Below are 20,467 nucleotides of genomic sequence, written 5' to 3'. Positions count from 1 at the left end.
AACCTTTTTTGACACAAAATGATCAAGCAACATTTTAGCCGCGTTACGCACGTAAATCTTACGCGTGTAAAATGCCTAGTGTGTTCGCACCTTTAAATTGAACTTTTGCGTTGGTCGGCAAAACAGAACATTCCTCTTACTTGCTAATGAAAGATTTGAGTGCCGTCTTCCAAATTGTAAAGGGTCGAGGCCCCAGAGCACCATACATAGGGCTCTGGCCCGCCCATATCAGATAGAACCAATTAAAACGCAGCTCAGGATTTCTTGACATATTTAATGAGCTTCAATGGAGAGTGCCCAGACCAACAGGCGCAGCACATTTAATTTGCCAGCGCCTAGTGGCAGGTCTGGAGTTCCAGGCTAGTGCCATTCCCTTTCCTATGCCAAATAGACGAGATGTAGAATCACAGCCTGAAATGGCATGGAGAAAGAGGAGATTGTCACACATCTTGGGACCAAGTAACTCCTTTGTCTACTTTATGCACCATATCCCTCTTGTTTTTGTTGCTTTCTTTGGTTCTGGTGCCATAAACAGCTTGTGTGCATTCAGATCAGCATGATGCAACAAGAGTACTAACAAGTCTGTGTCATCACCTACTGAGACTGTGTCTTTTGTTCTGGCAGAGGCAATGGCAGTTTGGACAATGAGCACATCTGCATCGTGCTTTGCATGGTTTGTTATACACCATTTTTATCTTACAAGTTTCTTTGAAATTGAATTTTAATATGCAAATGAGCTATACACTAATCAAATATAGGCTACCCAAAATATATCCGCATAGGCTTAATTTTTTCCTTTAAAGATCCAAGTGACTGCTGCAGATATTGCTGCGGTTGGTTGCATACACATTCAGTACTTTATGATTCCTCCTATACGTGAACCTATTGTGTATCAGCCACTGGCTCTGTTGCCAGCAGATAACAAAACATCACAGCTGGATGTTTTGTGGAAGACATCCCTACTCCTTCACTCTCAAAGGCCATCATGGTCTGGTATGATGCAGATCCTGCATCTTCTAGATGAACACCCTGGGAGAGCTTCAGTAACATTACTTCCAATGATTGATCTTGATCCAAGTGATGAATCCTGCATATACTCAACATTGAGGTTTGTGGCAACTCAAGCTCTGCAGTATGATGTGACCCCTGTTCTGACGTTCGACCAACCCCTTCTGGAAAGCCTTGACCATTATAAGTTAACTTCTAATACAAATGTTTTACTTTTCATGTAGACTTTCATTGTGTAAAGTTTAATGTGGTAGGAGTAAAGGTAAAAATGAAGCCTATGCAGATATATTTTGGGTAGCCTATATTTGATTAGTGCATAGCTCATTTGCATATTAAAATTCATTTTCAAAGAAACTTGTAAGACAAAAAATGGTGTATCACAAACCATGCAAAGCACGATGCAGATGTGCTCATTGTCCAAACTGCCATTGCCTCTGCCAGAACAAAATACACAGTCTCAGTAGGTGATGATGACACAGACTTGTTAGTACTCTTGTTGCATCATACTGATCTGAATGCACACAAGCTGTTTATGGCACAAGAACCAAATAAATTAATGTATAGCTGTCCCCAGACAAATGTGCAACATCACATCTCTCTTCCTGAGATCCTCTGAGATTGTCTTTCCCTTTTGGCATGTCTGACCTGTATGGGTTCACTTTGGTGAGCCTAAACTGACCTGGTTTTATCTCTGTTTTATCTGGTGCCGCCCAATTACTTCCCTAAAGATCTCTCATTACATTGGTCCATTTCATCACTCAATTTGGCCCACCTGATTGTGTTTACCTGCTCCATTTAAGCAATGCAGCTCAGGGTTCACAAACTTTTGCACATACAAAAGTTGTCAAATAATTAATTTTTTATCAGTTTTAACAATTGATTTCCGGTAAAGAAAAATGTGGAATTGATAAACAAAAATCTGTTATTTCATATAAAAAATACTGGTATTGATAAAAATTAATTAATGATAGTCAAAATAAATAAAATTCCAAAAGGCGAGTTAATTGGTCCCAAGGTGTGTGACAATCTCCTCTTTCACCATGCCATTTCAGGCTGTGATTCTACGTCTCGTCTATTTGGCATTGGAAAGGGAATGGCACTGAAAAAAGTAAAAAATGACACTAGCTAGGGAGGGGGGGGGGGATCTAATTCATGAGAGGCACCTGTTATAAGTAAGCCAGGCAGTTTTTCAGGTTAGAGCCCAGTCTAAAAGCAGCATCGCCATCACCCATTGGCAGTACGATGATTGGATATTCAATAAGTGTGGAGCTCATGTGCATATTCAAATTCATTTAAAAAGAAACTTGTAATACAAAATGTTTTACTTTTCAAGTATACTTTTACTATGTAAAGTTTTATTGTGGTAGTAGTAAAGGAAAAAATTAAGCCTATTTGGGTTTATTTTGGGCGTGTACGATTAGTGTATAGCTCATTTGCATATTAAAATACATTTTCAAAGAAACTTGTAATACAAAACATTTAAATTTTCATGGATACTTTCATTGTGTAAAGTTTCATTTTGATAGGACTAAAGGAAAAAAATAGCCCCATTGGGATTTATTGGTGTCTCGCCTTATTGGCACACATCTCGGATTGATGAGAATTAAACATATTTCCCCAACTAGGATTTCTTAGGACTTTTAGTATGTTGTTCTGGACACCTCATAGAAATTATCTGAGCTGAAAAAAATTCTTTTACAATTTATTCTATGAAAAACGCTATTTTGCCTGGACTATTAATGTGTTCTTGATTTATCTTTTCAAAATAAACCTTAACTATTTAGTTCAAGTAAATATTACTTTTTGAATTTGTTAATACATTTAAAAGTTTTTGAACAACTGAGAAATGTCGATCAATTTATAAGATGCGACTAAAAGCCCCGGAGAAAGTTGGCAAGTGAAAATTTAATTAAGATTTTTTTTTGTCGAACAGCAAAGAATAAAACTACCATTAATAGTAAGTCACAATACAAAATACAGTATTTCCTTATATCTTCCTACAACCTCAATATTAATCTAAAACCATAGCAAAATAAAAACCCAAATACTCTTTTTGTTGTTTTTCAGTGTATCATTTAATGTTCTCTCACAAGTTGGTGAACAGGTACAACTTTGTCGCTCACGGTACTAAATCACACATCCATTGATAGTATAAATAGCCAACCTAATAATAATAATGTCAATAATAATAGTACACATTTCCAAATACATAAAATCATCAAGTATCCAAGTCTTAAGTTACAGAAAACAAAATAAAAAGGCATACAAAATATCGCAGACGTTGGAAGTCCAGTTTTAAGCAAAAAAGAAAAAGAAAATGAAATAAAATAAAATAATCACATTTTGGACATGGCAGTTAATTAGTAAACAGAAAGTTTGATAAGAGAAAAGAAACAAAGAACAAGTTCCTAGACTTTCAATTGACAAATATTGCAACAATTAAGCATTTTTATATTAAAAAATAGTTACTGAAAGGGCTTAAGTGAGTGTAAGACGTCCTGCACAAGACAAAAGGCAACGATTTCTTTTTTTTATATGTTTTTTTTTGTTCCGAGTAGAAAAATGAAACACCTTTCCAAATGCCATCTCGATTGCCTTTGTTCCACTTCGATTTTTTGTAAGGCATTTATGGATGAACCATCTGATTTGAAAGGAAGGCATACTTCTTTCTAGTCAGTCCTGAAACCGAAACCCTAAAATTGAACAGGAGGTGGAAAGGGGGAGGTTATATAATAATAATTGCTCACATGAAATCACATTTATCGTTATGTTTTTAGCACATTCTCTGGCTTCCAATTTGAAAATCTTTGGGATGCAGAAAAAACAATTACGGTAACCCAACAATCTTTACAATGATACACGACTCGCTGCCCGTCCTACGGTAAGTTTTTTCAGGGCACATTTAGATAAAAACACTTCTGTTCCCCAACTCGTGTTACTTTCACTTTATTTCATATTTTTTTGAGACTTGATCTTAAATCTGGAGCGTGACAATTAAAAAAAGGGGGGGGGGGCGAGGGGGGACAGTTAAATTACAGAGCATGGTTTTCCTAAATAAAAAACTTCAACACAATGATAAAGAAAGTAATAAGCTAACAAGGTAGAATTGAGCTCTTCTGTTATAGTGTGAGGTGCGTGTGGGGAGGTTGGCGCAGCACAAGGCTCAGCTCTACTGGATGCAGCAGTTATTGCGATGGCCGTTGGAATCTTTGAAGCGCAGGCGCATCTTTGGACGATATTTCTCCAGGTAGAACAGCTGCTTGCTGTTGAACGCTCCCCGACGCTTCCTGGAAGAAATAAAATAAAGATTAGTTAAAGGTGCTGTAAGCGGAATGGTTCTTTTAGCTAACTTCCTGTCAGTTACTGCAGTTAGCAGTCCCCTCGCTCGTCCCTACGTCACCACATTAATGCACTGCGGTCTTCAAGCAGCGAGTTATCTAGCATCATCTCAGATCCATAAGTGTGATAAAAACATGATAAAAACCATCAAAACAGACATTGGGAAGGATTTTTACCTGCTCCGCCATTGTAGGCGCATAAACATTCACCCATCTGTTGCTCTGCCATGCACCGGCAGTGAGACCATGGAGTGAGACGGGTGTCGGTTTGTAGCATTCTCTCTTGTGATTGGATATTAATTTCGGGATCCTCCGAAAAGTTTATTAGCCAATTACATGCAGAGCAGCTGACTGAGAAATCGGCTTTATGAAACGCGCACATTATGAAAGTGATCACTGTATGAATAAAGAGCGATTTAACACTTATATTGACATAAATAAACCGCTTACTTCACCTTTAACAATCAAAACCAAAATAAGCTTTATTAGGGAGGCAGGTCCTAGATTAATAATGCCAAAGCAGCACAGAAAGATATCAACAAAGATAGCTATTTAGCAATAGATTCACTACCTTTATTTTATTTTTAGAAAACCTAAATGTTTCCAGTTTTTACCACAGTATAAGCAGTTTAAATGTCTCAATGTACTCTTAAATGTGCTGAACTATTTCATCCATACTGCTCTGACGCTAATGAAAAAAAATTTGGAAAAAATAAATGCCCTTATATTGTCTTTTTTTATTTTTACATAATTCCTGTACCTTTTATTATGAAAATCTCAACAAAATAAAACCTGAACTTTGACACTCCTAGCTATGACACATCACATACTTAAAAAGCACTCTCTCTCTATCTCTCTCTATCTCTCCCATGACTCCTCTGACTGAATCACTGTTATCTCACTCATCTGATAACCTCGGCTATTTACAGAGATGACTCATCCAGCCCGGCTTACTCAACCACACAGTCACCCAGTTTCTGTGAGGAATATGTTTCACAGAAAAGCAGGAAAACCTCTAATCCAACACACTGGCAAGTCCCTTATTCTCAGGTTCATCACAGATATACTGGTATAAAGTTGCTGATCAGTTAAAGGAAACTGCTCGACATTTAAGGGAGGTAGTGAAGGGTTTGTAATACACAATTTGACCACCAGGGAGCACTGACAACTTTTGGAACTGTTAAATGTACAGTTCAGTCTATATTCTGGCCATAATAACCAAATATTACATAATATAAGGGATCTATGGTTAAAAAATAAATAAAATAATCATGATCATGACTAAAGAATAAGCTGCAGATCACATTACTGTATACTTTTTGGCCGCAATTTTTGCAGATTTCTACAGAACCGCCGATTTAAACAACTTTACACAGCATGCGTTTTTATGCGTTTCCTCTGTCAAAAGCTTGGAAGGGTCAGTTTCTCAAACAAGATCAGAACCTTCCTCTAAACAAACTTTACAGCCTTTTCGTAAAGCTTTTCATGGTGAAAAGTGAGGTTGACTTACTGTCGAATGAACTGGACAGCATCTTCATATTTCATCCCACATTCGATCAAGGCAAGCGCCACCAGAACAGGAGCTCTGCAGAGGGAGAGGCGGGGAACAAGGAGACAGGTATGTTGGTGAAAGAAAACTAATTTACCCCTATATTGTAAAGACATTTGACCCAAGTGTTATTTTGTTTATCATAATTTACAAACTAAGCACCCTGAGATATTCCTTGATTAAAAAAAAAAAAAAAAACACACCATACGGTTATATATAAAATCAAAAAATGAGGCAATATTGATTTTGTGAAATTGTATTGACTGCTGCAATTATTTTTATTAGGAGATTATTCATGTAATATATTACAAGTGAGATCAGTTTTAAAAAGAAACTAAAAACAGCAATTAATCAAAAATAAATCATCTTAAGCTGCATATTATTAGGGTATTTGAATGTAAATAAAAATAAAAATCTGTCCATGTTCTGTATCAGAGCAGGAGGAAGCAACACAGTTTTAATGGCCACATACATCCGGAACATACAGAAATCCGGTGGGTAAAATATTTATAATCCGGTGTAATGACGACATAAAACCATAATACTTTATAATCTCACCTCCCCAGCCCGGCCACACAGTGCACGGCGACGCAGCAGCCCGGCTCCTCTCTGAACTTCAGCTTCAGCAGAGACAGCCAGTCGTCCACGATCTGGTTGGAGGGAGGAGCACCGTCGTCAAACGGCCAATCCTGGAGTAGAAGAAGAAGAAGAAAAATGGAATGGAATGGAAATGTCGTCACCACGGTTGCACCACGGAAACCAAAACAAAAGAAAGTGTGCGGGGCTGAAAACCAGCTGCAGGGGGGAGAAGAATGTTGTTGTAGGAGTGGGGAGGGGCTATTTTCCTTCTGTGTCAGTGTTTGAGTTTCTTTAGAGATGAGCTTACTTGTTCACTGAAATCTTTATTGATACATTTGGTGACATTAATATGCCAGTTACAACAACACAGTAACAAATCTACAAATACAAGCTGGCAGTAGTAAAAGGAGGAGGGCAGATTTTCTTTCTGTTTCAATGTTTTCATTTCTTAAGTGCTTAGATATCAAGTGTTTCTAGACGTAAATTACCCTCGTTAAGTGTTGTTAGTGATAGAACCAGTTCATGTAAATTACTTGAGGTAATTACAGACAGCTAGCAGACCACCATCAGGACATATTCACAAAAAGGGATTTTTTTTTCGCAACAAAGAAAAAGCTCAAGCTGTGAGCTCAACTTATGATCACCTTTTCATGTGTTTGATTAATGGAACATTTTTACAAAAGTATAGGAACTGACAAAGTGTGTTAAAGAAAGTAAACTTAGAGCTAGGATAAGAAAAAAACTACTTTAAAGCTATATTGTGTGACTTTTTAATATGAATGACTGTCGGTTACATTCAAGCCATCACCAAAGGAGTTGACACCAAATTGATTAAGCCTATCAGCTCCACAAAACTCTCTCTGTATTTCTCAGTATGGCAGCGTTTACAAACTGGTGTCGCCACCCGACACTGGCGCAGGAGCTCAGAAAAATCCCAAGAAGCGCCCAAGAAATGTTTCAGTTGTTGACTCTACTGCTTAGAAAAAAACTGGGCGTACAGCAGAACATATAAAATCCATGAGCGATCACCCAAGGCTTACCTCATGTAGATGTGCCTACAGTGTTGTTGTAATTTCTCAGAATTCCTCATGGGGGCAACAGAAGTTACACACTATCGCTTTAAGTTTGTTTTTGATGCAACAACAGTCATGAACTCACCAGAACTTGAATTCCCTCTTTCACCACCAGCGTGGCGTCATAAGTGGCCTCACAGACTCTCACGACGGTGGTCACTCCATATTTCTTCAGCTCCTGAATAAAACAAAAATTATAAGTCACAAGATGTATTATAAGAAAAATAAACAACACACGAACAGGTAAGCTATGTCAAACACAATTTTAGCACACAAGTAGTAGATGACATTTTGTTTGATTCCATTTAAGTTATAATTTTAGAATATTTCCAAGCATATTATCTTGTTTTTTTACGCAATGTGATCATAGATTTCTAGAAACCAAAACCTTTTACAAAAAATAAAAATAAACGTTTAAATGTGTAAACTTCTGAATCAATTTAATCATAACGACTCACCTCGATGAACTTGTTCATGGTGGCGTTGGTGGGATTGTGGGTGATGAGGAACCTCATGTTCTTGTAGGTGATCTCCACAGGGGCCGGTCTGTTCATACGCGCCATGGTGACGACGTAAAAGAACAAAACAAAAATAGAACCCAAAAAAAAGCCTTTCCACAGAGTACAAACACTAATGTAAACACTTGGTCAAACTCGGAGGGAATGTCGGACAGAAAAAAAACGTCCAACGAGCTTCTAGAAAAAACTTCTCCGGTCTTTTCCTTTCGAGGTTTGCGAGGTTTTAAAACAAAACTACGAAGGCTGTGAAGAAGACTGAGGCGAATTTTTGGGGGATTTATCGGCCGGAACAAAAAGTGCGTACAATCAAGAGAAACAACTGAAAAACCCCCTTTCTCCTTTTGGAATGATGAAAAAAAAGGAACGGAAAGGGAGGCAAAACAAGGCCGGTTCCACCTTGATTCTGACCAGGCGGAAAGCCGACGAGGGCAGTGTGCAGCGGGTGAAGTTACCCCATCCAGGCCGAGTTGAGTAGTCGCTGGTTCTGGGAGTTGGTTCCCGGTTCCTAGCCAACCTTTTCCACCCCGGGGATCCTCTCCTCCTGTAGGCTCAAGTGCGTTGGGTCGATGGTGGCGAGTTTTGGCTGTTCACTCGTCTGCATAGGCAGCGTGCTGAGCCTGGCAGTAGTCCCCACTGCCCTTCAGAAACTCCATAAATGTGTGACCCAGAACACCACAGAACTGCTGCAGGACACAAGAGAGAGAGAGAGGGGAACGAGAGGGTTTTAAAAACGAAAAAAGATTTCAAAGCGAGTGAGACAGAGGACGCAGACAGAAGGCTTCTGTTGAGGTTTAGTTAGTAGTAGAGATGCTTTTTGGTAATGAAACATGACCAAACAGAAACCTAACTTTGACAACGTCCGACGATTTATGTTTTAACAAACTAATAGTGAAAAAAGCAAGAATACTATGTGTTCAAGCTGAATTATTTGTAAACTGATCGACAGAAATATAATGATTGTAGTTGTGGGCTGCAATTAGCAATCATTATCATCATTGATTGGTTTACTTCTGTAATCGTTTGGTTTACATGTTAGCAAAAAGACGAGCTAAATGATTTGGGGGAAATGTCTAATTTAGATTTATATGCCAAATGTTGTGATTTGATTTGTGATAATTGTCCTGTGATACAGTGTTAATGAGCCATTTCTTTGGCGGGGCATTGTGTGAGCCCCTCACATTTGAGACCTGACATTTTTTTTTGCGAAATTATAAAGCAATATTTTTTGAAGCTATACCTCAAAATGTCTCAAAGTCAGTCAGTTATCAACCAAAAACAAGTGTGTCTTTGTTGTAGCTTTAGAAATGGTGAGTGGAGTGGGTATTAATTTTGATTGTTAATCCTGCGCTGGTGATTTTGGCCAATATTTTTGCCAGTTTTTCAAAACAAAGGATTAACTGAAAAAACAACAACAGCTTAAACAATAAGCACAAACACTCACTTAGCTGCAACCACATAATGTCGCTCAAACTGTAATTTCTAATGTCTAATCTTGATGTTTTTTATGCCCCTGTAAAGCACTTTGAATGGCCTTGTGTCTGAATTGTGCTATATCAATAAACTTGCCTTGCCTCAATGATGGGAGAAATACGGTGTGAAATAAATGTGATGACATTTCTGTATTGTCACACAGTTGCATAACACAAACGCAATGAGGACTTTTCTGAGCAACACCTATGAGTAACCGCACTGTAACTCAATGTTTGTACAGAGACTGATACTGCATTCTGTTCTCTAGTAAAAATGTGTCATAGTCAAGACTAAGACAATAACTGAATCGGCCAAGAACTGCTGCTATCTTACGTACATTTTAATATCTCACAAGAAGAGATTGAACAAAAAGCATGAGAGAGAGAGAGAGAGAGAGAGAGAGAGAGAGAGAGAGAGAGAGAGAGAGAGAGAGAGAGAGAGAGAGAGAGAGAGAGAGAGAGAGAGAGAGAGAGAGAGAGAGAGAGAGAGAGAGAGAGAGAGAGAGAGGAGAGAGAGAGAGAGAGAGAGAGAGAGAGAGAGAGAGAGAGAGAGAGAGAGAGAGAGAGAGAGAGAGAGAGAGAGAGAGAGAGAGAGAGAGAGAGAGAGAGAAGACCAGACTCACAGAAATTAGAAAATATCTTATGGAGTTTTCTTTACAATTTCTGCTTTCATACACAGCCACCAAAGCCTTGCCAGAAATGTAACAGAATGTCATAATCATAACAAATACTGCATGTATGTTTTTCTTCAACATTTACGCCTGTTACACTGAATACAGGCGGTTCCATATCAGAACATATCATCAACATATCAGAGTTTTAGAGCAACTTCTTGAACAACTAATGAACTTATTAATTAGACTCCTATATGTATTCAGCACTGCATTGTCCTTTGATTAGAGTTGCAACAAGTGGTTGATTAAAACTTCTAAAGAAATAAACATACAATTATTGAACAGCTATTTCTATTGTATGAATAGATATCGAAAGAGGTGAGGTTTGATTCCCATAGTGCACAGGTGTCTATCGGAAAAAATACGTTTAGCCACCAAAATTCTTCACAAATTATGATAAAAATTAAAGGGCATATATGTAAAAAAATCTACCTATCAGTGTATTATATAAAGTGAGACTGCAGCACTGTAACATCCTTACCTAATGGCCGCGGGTGTGCAATAGGAAGGATGTCATTTCTAACATGTAGGTCATATCTGTATGAAAGCTGAGCTCACCATGAAGGCCCTCAGCTGGGCTTTAACTGACTGTTATCAACATCATGCTCAGGGAAAAAATCTCACTCACAAATGGCTTTTTTGCTGCAATGTAAGTCCACTTTTCATTGCTCGTTAAGAGGGGCGTTAATACTTGAAGGCCACACTTACTGTAAAATGTTTTTCTGTGCGGCTTAATGCTCCAAATACTAAACAAAAACATAAGCTGTCGCAAGTATGCTTTGTTAATCCGGTTGGAGAGGGGAAAACTGCATTTGGTATAAATGAAAATATTACACGGTGGACAAAGGGACGGGTTGGATGGCTGGAAAGGGAGTTGATATAAAGATAATTAAACAGCGAAGGAGCCTTTTAGCAGTCATTTAAAGGAGATGACATGAAATTGCATTTTATTTTAAAGTGTCCTTTGTGTTGAGGATACACTGGGCGCCATCACACGGGCTGTCGTTAAGAGGCCTATGGTTAGAGAGAGATGCACTGAATCTACACATTGCTTTACGGTGACACAAACACGACGCCTCGTTACAGCAGCAGGAAGGTCTTCAGCAGGTGAAATGACACAGAAAATGTCATTTTCATTTATGGCTTATTTCACGTAAAAAAATGCAGAAAATGTTCTCCGTCAAAAACTTCCCCGAGTGAGAAGCAAGGAGAAACCCGAGAATGGTGCGCATCCCCCGGACGCTTCCTCACCACGACGAACCCAGCACGGAGCTTTACATACACTTAAATACAAAGGCACAAAACACACACTAGTGTTTCAAATTAATGTTACAGCTCGTGTTAACTGTTTTTCGTTAAGCGACTGAGTCACGGTGACATTTTTAACGGGGGAGCTAATGCTGAAAAAGGCCCGTGATTTAATCAAAAAAAGCTAACGTTAAGGATATAACGTACTGATTTACGACAGAAAACAGGAGGCATACAAAGGAAATGAATAAACTTTACTTACTGGGATATGCTTACTCATTGAAGATTGTAGCTTAATCATACAGCCGGTTTCCAGAAAAAGGTAAAAAAGGTTAAACGGTTCTCCACCATTCAGCAAGGCGCAGTTTCCCCGAACGGAGCCGAAGTCTCCTGATCTACCGCGACGACGCCGTCAGTCTGCGCGGGGAAGCACGACTTCAACCTCCGGACACGACTTTCAAAATAAAACGAAACTTGATTTTATAGTAGCGTGTGAAATTCACCTATATACAACTATGTGGAAGTTTTTATTGGACTTTCTTATAGGCCTATGTAAAACAGCAGAATACAATCAACAAATGTGTACCATGATTCACACATATTTTAGTTTAGTTTAGTTTAGTTTATTTCGATCAAACAAATTCATAACATTACATACATAAGTTAAAAAAAATAAAAATAAAAATAAAATAAAAAAACACAAAAGAAAAACACAAAGTTGTCAATTTATACATTATTTCTTATAAATAGTTTTGATCGAAAAGGTGTAGGCTGAAGCCTTAGCTTATTGCGCCTACCCTTTTTACATTGTTTATTTATTCATTCACTTTTCGTTGTTCCCTCAGGATTTCACCCAATCATTATATATATACACATACACTTGTTCCAATAATTTGTTAGATAGTTATTGTAAATATCATTGCCACAATCAATTCCTGCATGTTAAACATAACACATTGCGGTATATTTTCTTGGTCCTTTACTCAGAAAGCCGGCGTTGGTAGTTAGTTGATGGAAGAAGACACAGTTGAATGCAGATGAGGAGGTCTCAGGAACAATTCTTTTATTTAAGCAACAAAACTCATCCTGCAGTCAAAACGAAGCCAATAAGAATTTAAAGTGTTTGTAGCCAAACAACTAATATAGGTACCTAAACAAAACCAAAAGCTGAAAAGTTCCTTAGTTTGAGACCCGACTTTTTCCAGAATTGTGGCCGGTTTTAACCGCCACTCTAAGTGAGCTGATTGGTTCTTTAGGACAGTACGCCCTGCTCCTCCTAACACCTAATTGGTGTACCCTAACTAGCTCCACCCTAATGGTCAGAGGGCAACCTCTGGGTTGCCCTCTGACCCCCAGAGGACATCCTGAGTCTAGTCATCACCTAGAGTCGATATGTCACGTTGGCCAAGAAGTCTGATTCAGCAACTTTTAAGACAATGCTGCTGATGATGATGATGATCAGGATCAATAAACTACTGTTAACTCTTAGCCAGACTGTCTTTGATTAACTCACAAGACAGTCTCCTTTGTGTGAAATTTGAATGATCTACAGGTCAGCCTTGAGGGTTTCCTCACTCAGGCAGCTGACATCCCTGACTTTGCCCCCTGCCAGATGAGGCATTGTCTTTGTCCTGCTCTGTAACAGTATAGGCCTTAATATAAAATGTATAGTATCATAATACACTACAGTAATCTTAAAATGTGTCATAACGAAATACACTACAACATGTAAAGCTAAGATGAAATAAATCCACCATACATATTCACATTGCCAGTCATGCCTCACTTCTATATTTGTTAAGCATCTTATTTTTCAGTATTTTTTTAAATCTTTGTACCGTGTCACACATTTTAATTTCTTCATCCAAGACATTCCACATGTTTACTCCTTGTACCGATATACATCTTTGTTTTACATTTGTTCTTATATTTATCTTGTTAAACATGCACATTCCCCTTAGTTCATACTTGCTCTGTCTATTTGACTTTCCACAAACATACATTTTTTGTCTTGCAAATATGTAGGCTACTCTATAAATATGTGCATTTAATGGGGTTTTGCATAATTAGCAGATTCCCTCCTATGTCAGTTTGCGAGTAGGCCTAACGTGACATTTTTTACTTCCTTTTTATTTATTCGCATAATTTTGCCCAACATCATCAACCACAGCTGTGAGGTGCAATATTTGTAAGTTGTATTTATGTTTTCTAAATTATAACCACACAAATAAATGGTGGTTTGAAAATATGCAGTCTATAAAAAGACTCACCATATGGTATTTGAAGAAAGAGTTAAAGAAAAGTAACTTCCATCATGTGAAATCCTCCAGGCCAATATGGGTCCAAACATAAGCTACTGAAAAACTTGTGAGCTACTTGTCAACCCTTCAACTATCAGGCAAAAAGAAAAACAATGTCTCTTTCTTAGTGTTTGAACTCACACACCAGTTAATCCAACCGGTTACATCGGCCTGCAGGCAAATTCTCTGAACCCAAAGCGGCATCTGAATGTGAACTCCTCTGAGTAAACTTCAAACACAAAATATGACCAACAAATTAGAATTACAGGATTATCCCAAAGACAAATATTGTGAAGACAGTGTGTGTATCTATCTATCTATCTATCTATCTATCTATCTATCTATCTATCTATCTATCTATCTATCTATCTATCTATCTATCTATCTATCTATCTATCTATCTATCTATCTATCTATCTATCTATCTATCTATCTATCTATCTATCTATCTATCTATCTATCTATCTATCTATCTATCTATTGCATTCATACATTATACATTTTGAATATGTTCTAATTTACAGTGCTCCTATTGTGAAATATTGTTGGCTAGTATAATATTATTTTTAAGCTTTAATTACCTCCTATTTATTTTTCTATATATTTTGTCTATTTGATTTATAAAATATTTCAGATTCGGAAGTTCGTAAGATATGTGAATTTTTAATTCTTAGCGTTGGTTTTACACGCTGTCTTATAACACAGCTTGATGATTTTATCATGCCAGATAATATTTTATACTTTCAAAAACAGTTTTGTCAAATGTTAAATTAATTGTTTTCTTTAGTTCCTAGCGAGTGTTGTCGTTTTTTTCCTTTTTCCGACATACCTTTAGCAAGTTTAATTTTGAAGGGAGCTTCCGGTTTTTCCTGTATTGGTTTTGTCTGCAGCTTGACAGCAGCTCTTTAAAACCCCACCCTGAAACCCGCTAGGTGTTCTGTCCAGACATCTTTCTACGTCCATGCTACACCGGTCAGGTGGTGACTACCGAGGCCCGACTGCCCGTTCATCTCCCGGGACCACGTGTGGACGGAGGACGCCAGAAATCATCCAAAAATATGAAGAAAATACTAAAATATCGACTAATATATAGCTAAAAAGATGGGCCTTTCTGGATATCATTGCATCCACTCCTTTGACCAATAGCCTATACTTCTCAAAATTAACCAGTTGTGGAGGAAGTATTCAGGCTTTACTTAAAGCGACAATGTTGTGTTACATTTTATATAAATGTTGGTTACATTCAAGCCATCACAAAAAGAGTTGACATGAAGTTGATAAAGCCTTATCAGCTCCACACAAAACTCTCTTTATTTCTCAGTATGGCAGCCTTCACAAACTGGTGTTGCTAAGAGAGAAAACTGCAAAGAAAAAACCTGCACAGCAGAAGGAAAAAAATCCTTGCGCAATCACCAAAGGCTTACCTCATATAGAGTAGATGCACAGACAGTGTTTTTGTAATTCCTCATAATTCCTCATGGGGGCGACAGAACAGTAGTTACACACTATAGCTTTAAGCAAAAGTACAATACTAAAATGTAAAATACTCTTGTATCAGTAAAAGTCCTGCATTGAAAATGTAAACAAAATAAAAGTAAGTATAATCAGGGAGACATACTCAATGCAGATTTGACTGTTCTAATATTAGATCATTATTATTTATGCATTAATGTGGAAGCAGGATTTGTAGCTGGATGAAGTGGAGCTTATATTGTCTGAGACTAAAAAAAAATAACATTTTATTTTCATTGTTGATTTAAGTATTTGTCTTTATTCACAGATTGATTGTTAGCTTGGTAAAAGATTCAAATGTTCAGAGTGAAAAGCAGCAGAATCTGAAATTCGAGAAGCTGGGACCTGATGACATTTTTGGCATATTTGCATTAAAAATTATTATCATCAAAATAGTCAGTAGAATTTTTATTATTATGTATCAACTTATCTTGAGTAAATGTAGCCTACTTAGTCACAAAAAATGCTAAAAAAAAATCTTAAGAAAATTTTTTTTTACAAAGTCACATTCCACCTCTGTATTTAATTATATACAACTATAGTATAGGAAGTGGTACCATTATACTTCTGTGAAAAAAGTATGTAACTACTTAAATTAGACAGAACACTTGGTTGGAGCTTCTTAAGAAAAACCCTGTTGATCTGAGAGTGATTTCCCTCAGCTCTTATTTATTTTAACTCACAGACCACAAACCACATCACCCATTGTCTGCTCCTCATAGTTTTCATCTCTCTGGAATAAATGCTTTTTGCTCCCATATCATTTTCTAGAAGCACAAACAGAGAGCTGCCGAGCTGTGCACTTTTCACTCTTGCAATCACACAAAAGCAAAACCCATGAATTGTCCTCGCCGTAGCAGCCAATGAGCTCACAGCAGCGGAAGCATCTGTGTGTACCAGCGGCCGCCCGGAGCCAGTTTCCAGCCGGACTCTCGCGGGTGCTGGGGGGCAAAAAGGAATTTTCCAATCCGTCACCATTGTATACAATTGTCTATAAAAATTAATGAGCGAGTGAGGCTCTTGCCTTCACAGGAGGGCTAACTATCAAATTCCTGATCACAGTTCATGAAAGAACAAACAAAAGACATGAATGACTCTGAGGATTTCAAGGTAACAACTCCAACCTCTAACTTTTTCCTTTTTTAATTTTCTTGCAGCACAAAGAAAGGCGTGAATGGATACAGCAGCGTTGGATATCAATTGTCATTTTTATTTGTTATTTGTTGACTTGATTTCTTGCATTCTTTGCTAACTCTTTCTACATAAACTTGACCGTCTCTTACCATACTTGTGTGACAGACCTGCTGTGTGTTTCACAGGAGGGTGAGAGTCGAAGCAAGGACCAAATAGATGGAACAGGGATGAGCTTGTCCCACAAGAAGGGAGTGAGGGTGACTGGGAAGTTTGCATCTCCGGTGGACTGGGAGAGCCGAGGTAGTGGAGGAAGAGGAGGGGGAGGTCCAGCCATTCTCTACTCTCCCCCAAACACCTCCATCCCTCCAGAAGCTCCAACTGTCATCTCCATCGGCCCACTGCCTCACAGGCCCATGTGTGAGCGAGTGTGTGAACCCAGGGTGAACGAACCGACCGGTGGGGAGGACTGGACCCCCGAGGCGCCCCCATCTCAGACCAAAGTGTCCTACGGGGAGACAGCCTTCCCTAGGCAGACCATGGAAGAGCTGAAGACCATCTTGAAGGAAAGTCCTCTTCTAGGCGTGCGAGGAAAAGATGATGGAAAGCCGGGAAGTCCTTATACATATCTCCATGGAAGCAGCAGTAGCAACGGTGGCGGTGTTGTTGGTGGTGTTGGAAGGCCGGACGGACGGCAGGATGATGGACCCCCCAACAGAGCCTTCAGCACCTTCAAACCCCTCTGTGAGGCTTCCAGAAAGGGGCCCAGCTCCAGAGGTGGCACATCTATTCAGCTGCCTTCCGGCTGCATGGATTCATCCAGCTCGTTCATGTCCGACGCCAACACAAATAGGCAGCCTGGAGTCAGGGCAAACCATTATTCCAGCGGCGGCGGGTCCTGTGGAGAGACTGGAGCTTCTCATACAGGTTGGTGAAGCTTTGGTTTAAAGAGAAGTTTGTCCCTGATAGAAAATGGAGGAATATCTTCTGGTACACAAGTCCAAATTGAGCAAACAAAGAGAAGGAACCTTAAGATCATCCTGACTCATGTCTTAAAAACTGGGCTCTGTCTCATTCTAATTACTCAAATTACCTAAACTTGGACTAAATAATTAATTAATAACTTATTTTGCTGACATTTAAAAAGAAATTGTGGTCTTTTTGAATAGTCACTTTGTGAAATTTACATTGAACTGCATCAGAAAGAACCAACCTGTCTTTGTATCCCAGAGAAACAACTTGATCATTAGTTTTACATTTGGTACAATTGTTTTTTTGTTGTGGCTAATTTGAGGTTATTTGTCAATGAGACCGATACTGACACAGATTTGGGAGTTTGTTTTTACATAACATGAGCAATGTTCCCTTTCTTATTGTGCCAAAGAACCATCCTGAGCGAGGCACTTTACGGTTGAAAAAAATCCCCTTCTCAGTGCCCTCTGGTGGGCAAACTCTGTACTGCTGACACTCTACGGAGGCTAACACATTGACACACATTATATAAACGGAATATACTTTAGTATTTAAAATCAAACTCTCCAATGTTTTTGCAGATATTTCACACTCTTTTCCACAGATAACGGGAACGAGACGGTCGAGGTGTTTGGGAATCAGAGGTTCATTTCAGCCATGGAGCAAATCAAGCAGCAGATCGCCAGAGAAAACATCAACTTCGTCCGCTTCGAAGCCACCGACCTCCACGGGGTGTCCAGGTCCAAGACTGTGCCTGTTCGCTTCTTCCATGTAATCACCTCATTTATCTATCTATCTATCTATCTATCTATCTATCTATCTATCTATCTATCTATCTATCTATCTATCTATCTATCTATCTATCTATCTATCTATCTATCTATCTATCTATCTATCTATCTATCTATCTATCTACATTATCTATCTATCTGCAATAACATAGTAACATAATATTTTAGCACATCTTATCTTTCACAGTGCAAGCAGGCTGAAAATATCCAAAAATTGCTAAAAATGATGGAAAGCTAATGGGCTGGAATGGTTTTAACTTAATTTTAAGTCTACAATGTGTTATTTTTTACATTCCTGTTTGTGTATACATTGAAGAAATATGACATAATGCTGCTTCCAGTCTGGGGTCATCACTTTTTAGCCTTACTCCAGATGCACAGACATCGGATTGATATTGATATTCACTTCCATCTCTCAAACTGTTGTACTACTGCTCATCACGTTAACGTTGCATCTGTAGGAGAAAGCTGTTTACGGGGTGCCGATGCCGCGGAGCTACCTGGAGCTGACCCTGAGCCCCAAGAGCAACGAGGTGGACCACGCCAGCGCCGCTAACTTCAGCAGTGACGTCCTCCTGATCCCGGACCTGTCCACCTTCAGGGTCCTGCCCTGGGCGGAGCAGACGGCCCGGGTCATCTGCGACCCCTGCACCGTGACGGGAAGCCCCCTACGCACCTCCCCTCGCCTCATCGCCAAGCAACTCATCGGCCAGCTCCAGAGCCTGGGCTTCTCCCTGCACTCGTCCTTCACCTACGAATGCTGCGTGCTCGGGACGCCCGACCGCATAGGACCTAAGACACTCTTGTTCCCGGCCACCACGCTGCTAAGCAACCACGACCTGCCTTTCTTCCAGCAGCTGGTGGACAGCATGTACTGCATGGGCGCAGACATCGACAGCACGGCCTCTGCCAGCGGACCCGGACAGATGGAGATCAACCTCAGGCCAGAGTTTGGGATAGCCGCTGCAGATACCGCCTTCACCTTCCGCACCGGAATCAAAGAGATGGCTCGTAAACACAGCTACATCGCCAGTTTCTTCACAGACGACGGCCTGTACAACGCAGGCGTGCTTTCCCACAGCCTGTGGGACGCTAACGGCCGCCGCAGCCTCTTCCACAGCGGGGACAAGGCCGGAGAGCTGTCTGAGATCGGCAGGAAATGGCTAGCCGGGCTCCTCACTCACTCGGCCGCCTTGAGCTGCCTGATGTCGCCCGGTCTGGGTTGCCGTAGCCACATCGCCAAGACGATGAAAGACCCCAAACGAGTGCTGTGCGCCACCTGCGGCTGCAACGACAACAGCAGCTCCTTCAACATCAAGTGTCACGGCGGGAGGGAGACTCACATCGACAACAAGCTGGGCTCGGCCATGGCTAACCCGTACATCGTGCTGGCTGCCACCGTGGCCGCGGGCCTGGATGGCATCAGGAGGAATCTGAACGTGGAGAGCGCCCTGAGCAAAGCACCCAGTCAGCAGAGGGACTTCGCCATTCCCGTCAAGCTGGACGACGCTCTGGAGGCGCTGGGCGAGAATCACGTGATCCGCAGCGCCCTGGGAGAGCCGTTTGTTCAGTATTTCATCGCCATGAAAAAGTTTGAGATTGAAACCCAAGAACTGGATGACGAGAGGAACAAGTGCCTGGAGTATTTCATCTAGAAATCCTCCTCCTCGTTTTTGTAGGATGAGAAACACATTTTCTTTTTGCAGCGAAAAATAAAAGCATGAAAACAGATGAATCGAGAAGCTCATTATTTTATTTTATATGATGTTGATACCGGATTAATATAATGCAGATTAAAGATATTTTTCTTAGTAATGTCGAAATAAAGGTATGAGTACACCCTCATTGTGCCAAACAGTGTTGTGCATTTTGTTGTTGTTTTGTATACTTTTCTTTTACTTTAAATACATTAACCAATATAACAGAGGCCTAATGCCCGTATAAACTGATGGGGGATGTGCGCCACCATATTTTTTATATCATTATTTTATTTATGTATTTATTTTACTATCATTCCTTTATTATATGCACAATTGATCATTTTTAACATATTCCTCTGAATAATGGCATAGGTAATTTAATCTGAAAAGTCACACATCCCTCTTTCTCTATGGTATTCAATTATTTAAAAAATTTGTTTTGCAACAACAGGTTCCAATTTGCATCATTGCAGGAGGAGATGTCTTGAAGACATGCTATTAGTTTTACACACCAGCATTTTAGCTTTTTATGACGCCCCTGAGCCCTAATGCTTAGACCTTGTCAGTACTTTGGTTTTATGGTGTGTAGTGAACATTACAACCTC

The 20,467-nt window shown here is 39.5% G+C and overlaps 3 protein-coding genes across 3 annotated transcripts; 1 reads left to right on the top strand and 2 right to left on the bottom strand.

The window, feature by feature from the left end:
* Positions 1-3,072: 3,072 nt before the first annotated feature.
* On the bottom strand, positions 3,073-8,255 carry ptp4a1 (protein tyrosine phosphatase 4A1). Its single transcript, XM_080029504.1, has 5 exons — positions 8,006-8,255; positions 7,633-7,725; positions 6,454-6,584; positions 5,857-5,931; positions 3,073-4,295 (listed from the first exon to the last, which is right to left on the bottom strand). The coding sequence occupies exons 1-5, from the start codon at positions 8,108-8,110 to the stop codon at positions 4,178-4,180; spliced, it is 522 nt and encodes a 173-aa protein (XP_079885630.1). The 5' UTR covers positions 8,111-8,255; the 3' UTR covers positions 3,073-4,177.
* A 240-nt stretch (positions 8,256-8,495) lies between these two features.
* Positions 8,496-11,843, bottom strand: LOC307251993 (uncharacterized protein). The gene is made up of 2 exons (XM_080029505.1): positions 11,719-11,843; positions 8,496-8,748 (listed from the first exon to the last, which is right to left on the bottom strand). The coding sequence occupies exons 1-2, from the start codon at positions 11,755-11,757 to the stop codon at positions 8,653-8,655; spliced, it is 135 nt and encodes a 44-aa protein (XP_079885631.1). The 5' UTR covers positions 11,758-11,843; the 3' UTR covers positions 8,496-8,652.
* Positions 11,844-16,354: 4,511 nt separating this feature from the next.
* On the top strand, positions 16,355-19,817 carry lgsn (lengsin, lens protein with glutamine synthetase domain; the record flags this gene model as incomplete). Its single annotated transcript, XM_080028975.1, has 4 exons — positions 16,355-16,378; positions 16,588-17,326; positions 17,976-18,142; positions 18,624-19,817. The coding sequence occupies 4 exons, from the start codon at positions 16,355-16,357 to the stop codon at positions 19,815-19,817; spliced, it is 2,124 nt and encodes a 707-aa protein (XP_079885101.1).
* Positions 19,818-20,467: the final 650 nt, after the last annotated feature.

The sequence above is a fragment of the Ammodytes marinus genome (assembly GCF_949987685.1).
Source record: "Ammodytes marinus genome assembly, chromosome: 6".
Lineage (NCBI taxonomy): Eukaryota > Metazoa > Chordata > Actinopteri > Uranoscopiformes > Ammodytidae > Ammodytes > Ammodytes marinus.
Note: the sequence above shows the minus strand (reverse complement) of the source record. Positions and strands in the feature narration are given on the sequence as shown.

Bases quoted from the DNA above. Each gene is read 5' to 3' on its own strand.
- LOC307251993 (XM_080029505.1), bottom strand. From the start codon at position 11,757: ATGATTAAGCTACAATCTTCAATGAGTAAGCATATCCCA. The intron at 8,749-11,718 runs GTAAGTAAAGTT...TGTGTCCTGCAG, and splicing joins CAATGAGTAAGCATATCCCA to CAGTTCTGTGGTGTTCTGGG.
- ptp4a1 (XM_080029504.1), bottom strand. From the start codon at position 8,110: ATGGCGCGTATGAACAGACCGGCCCCTGTGGAGATCACCTACAAGAAC. The intron at 6,585-7,632 runs GTGAGTTCATGA...CTTCTACTCCAG, and splicing joins AAGAGGGAATTCAAGTTCTG to GATTGGCCGTTTGACGACGG. The intron at 5,932-6,453 runs GTGAGATTATAA...CTCCCTCTGCAG, and splicing joins TGTGTGGCCGGGCTGGGGAG to AGCTCCTGTTCTGGTGGCGC.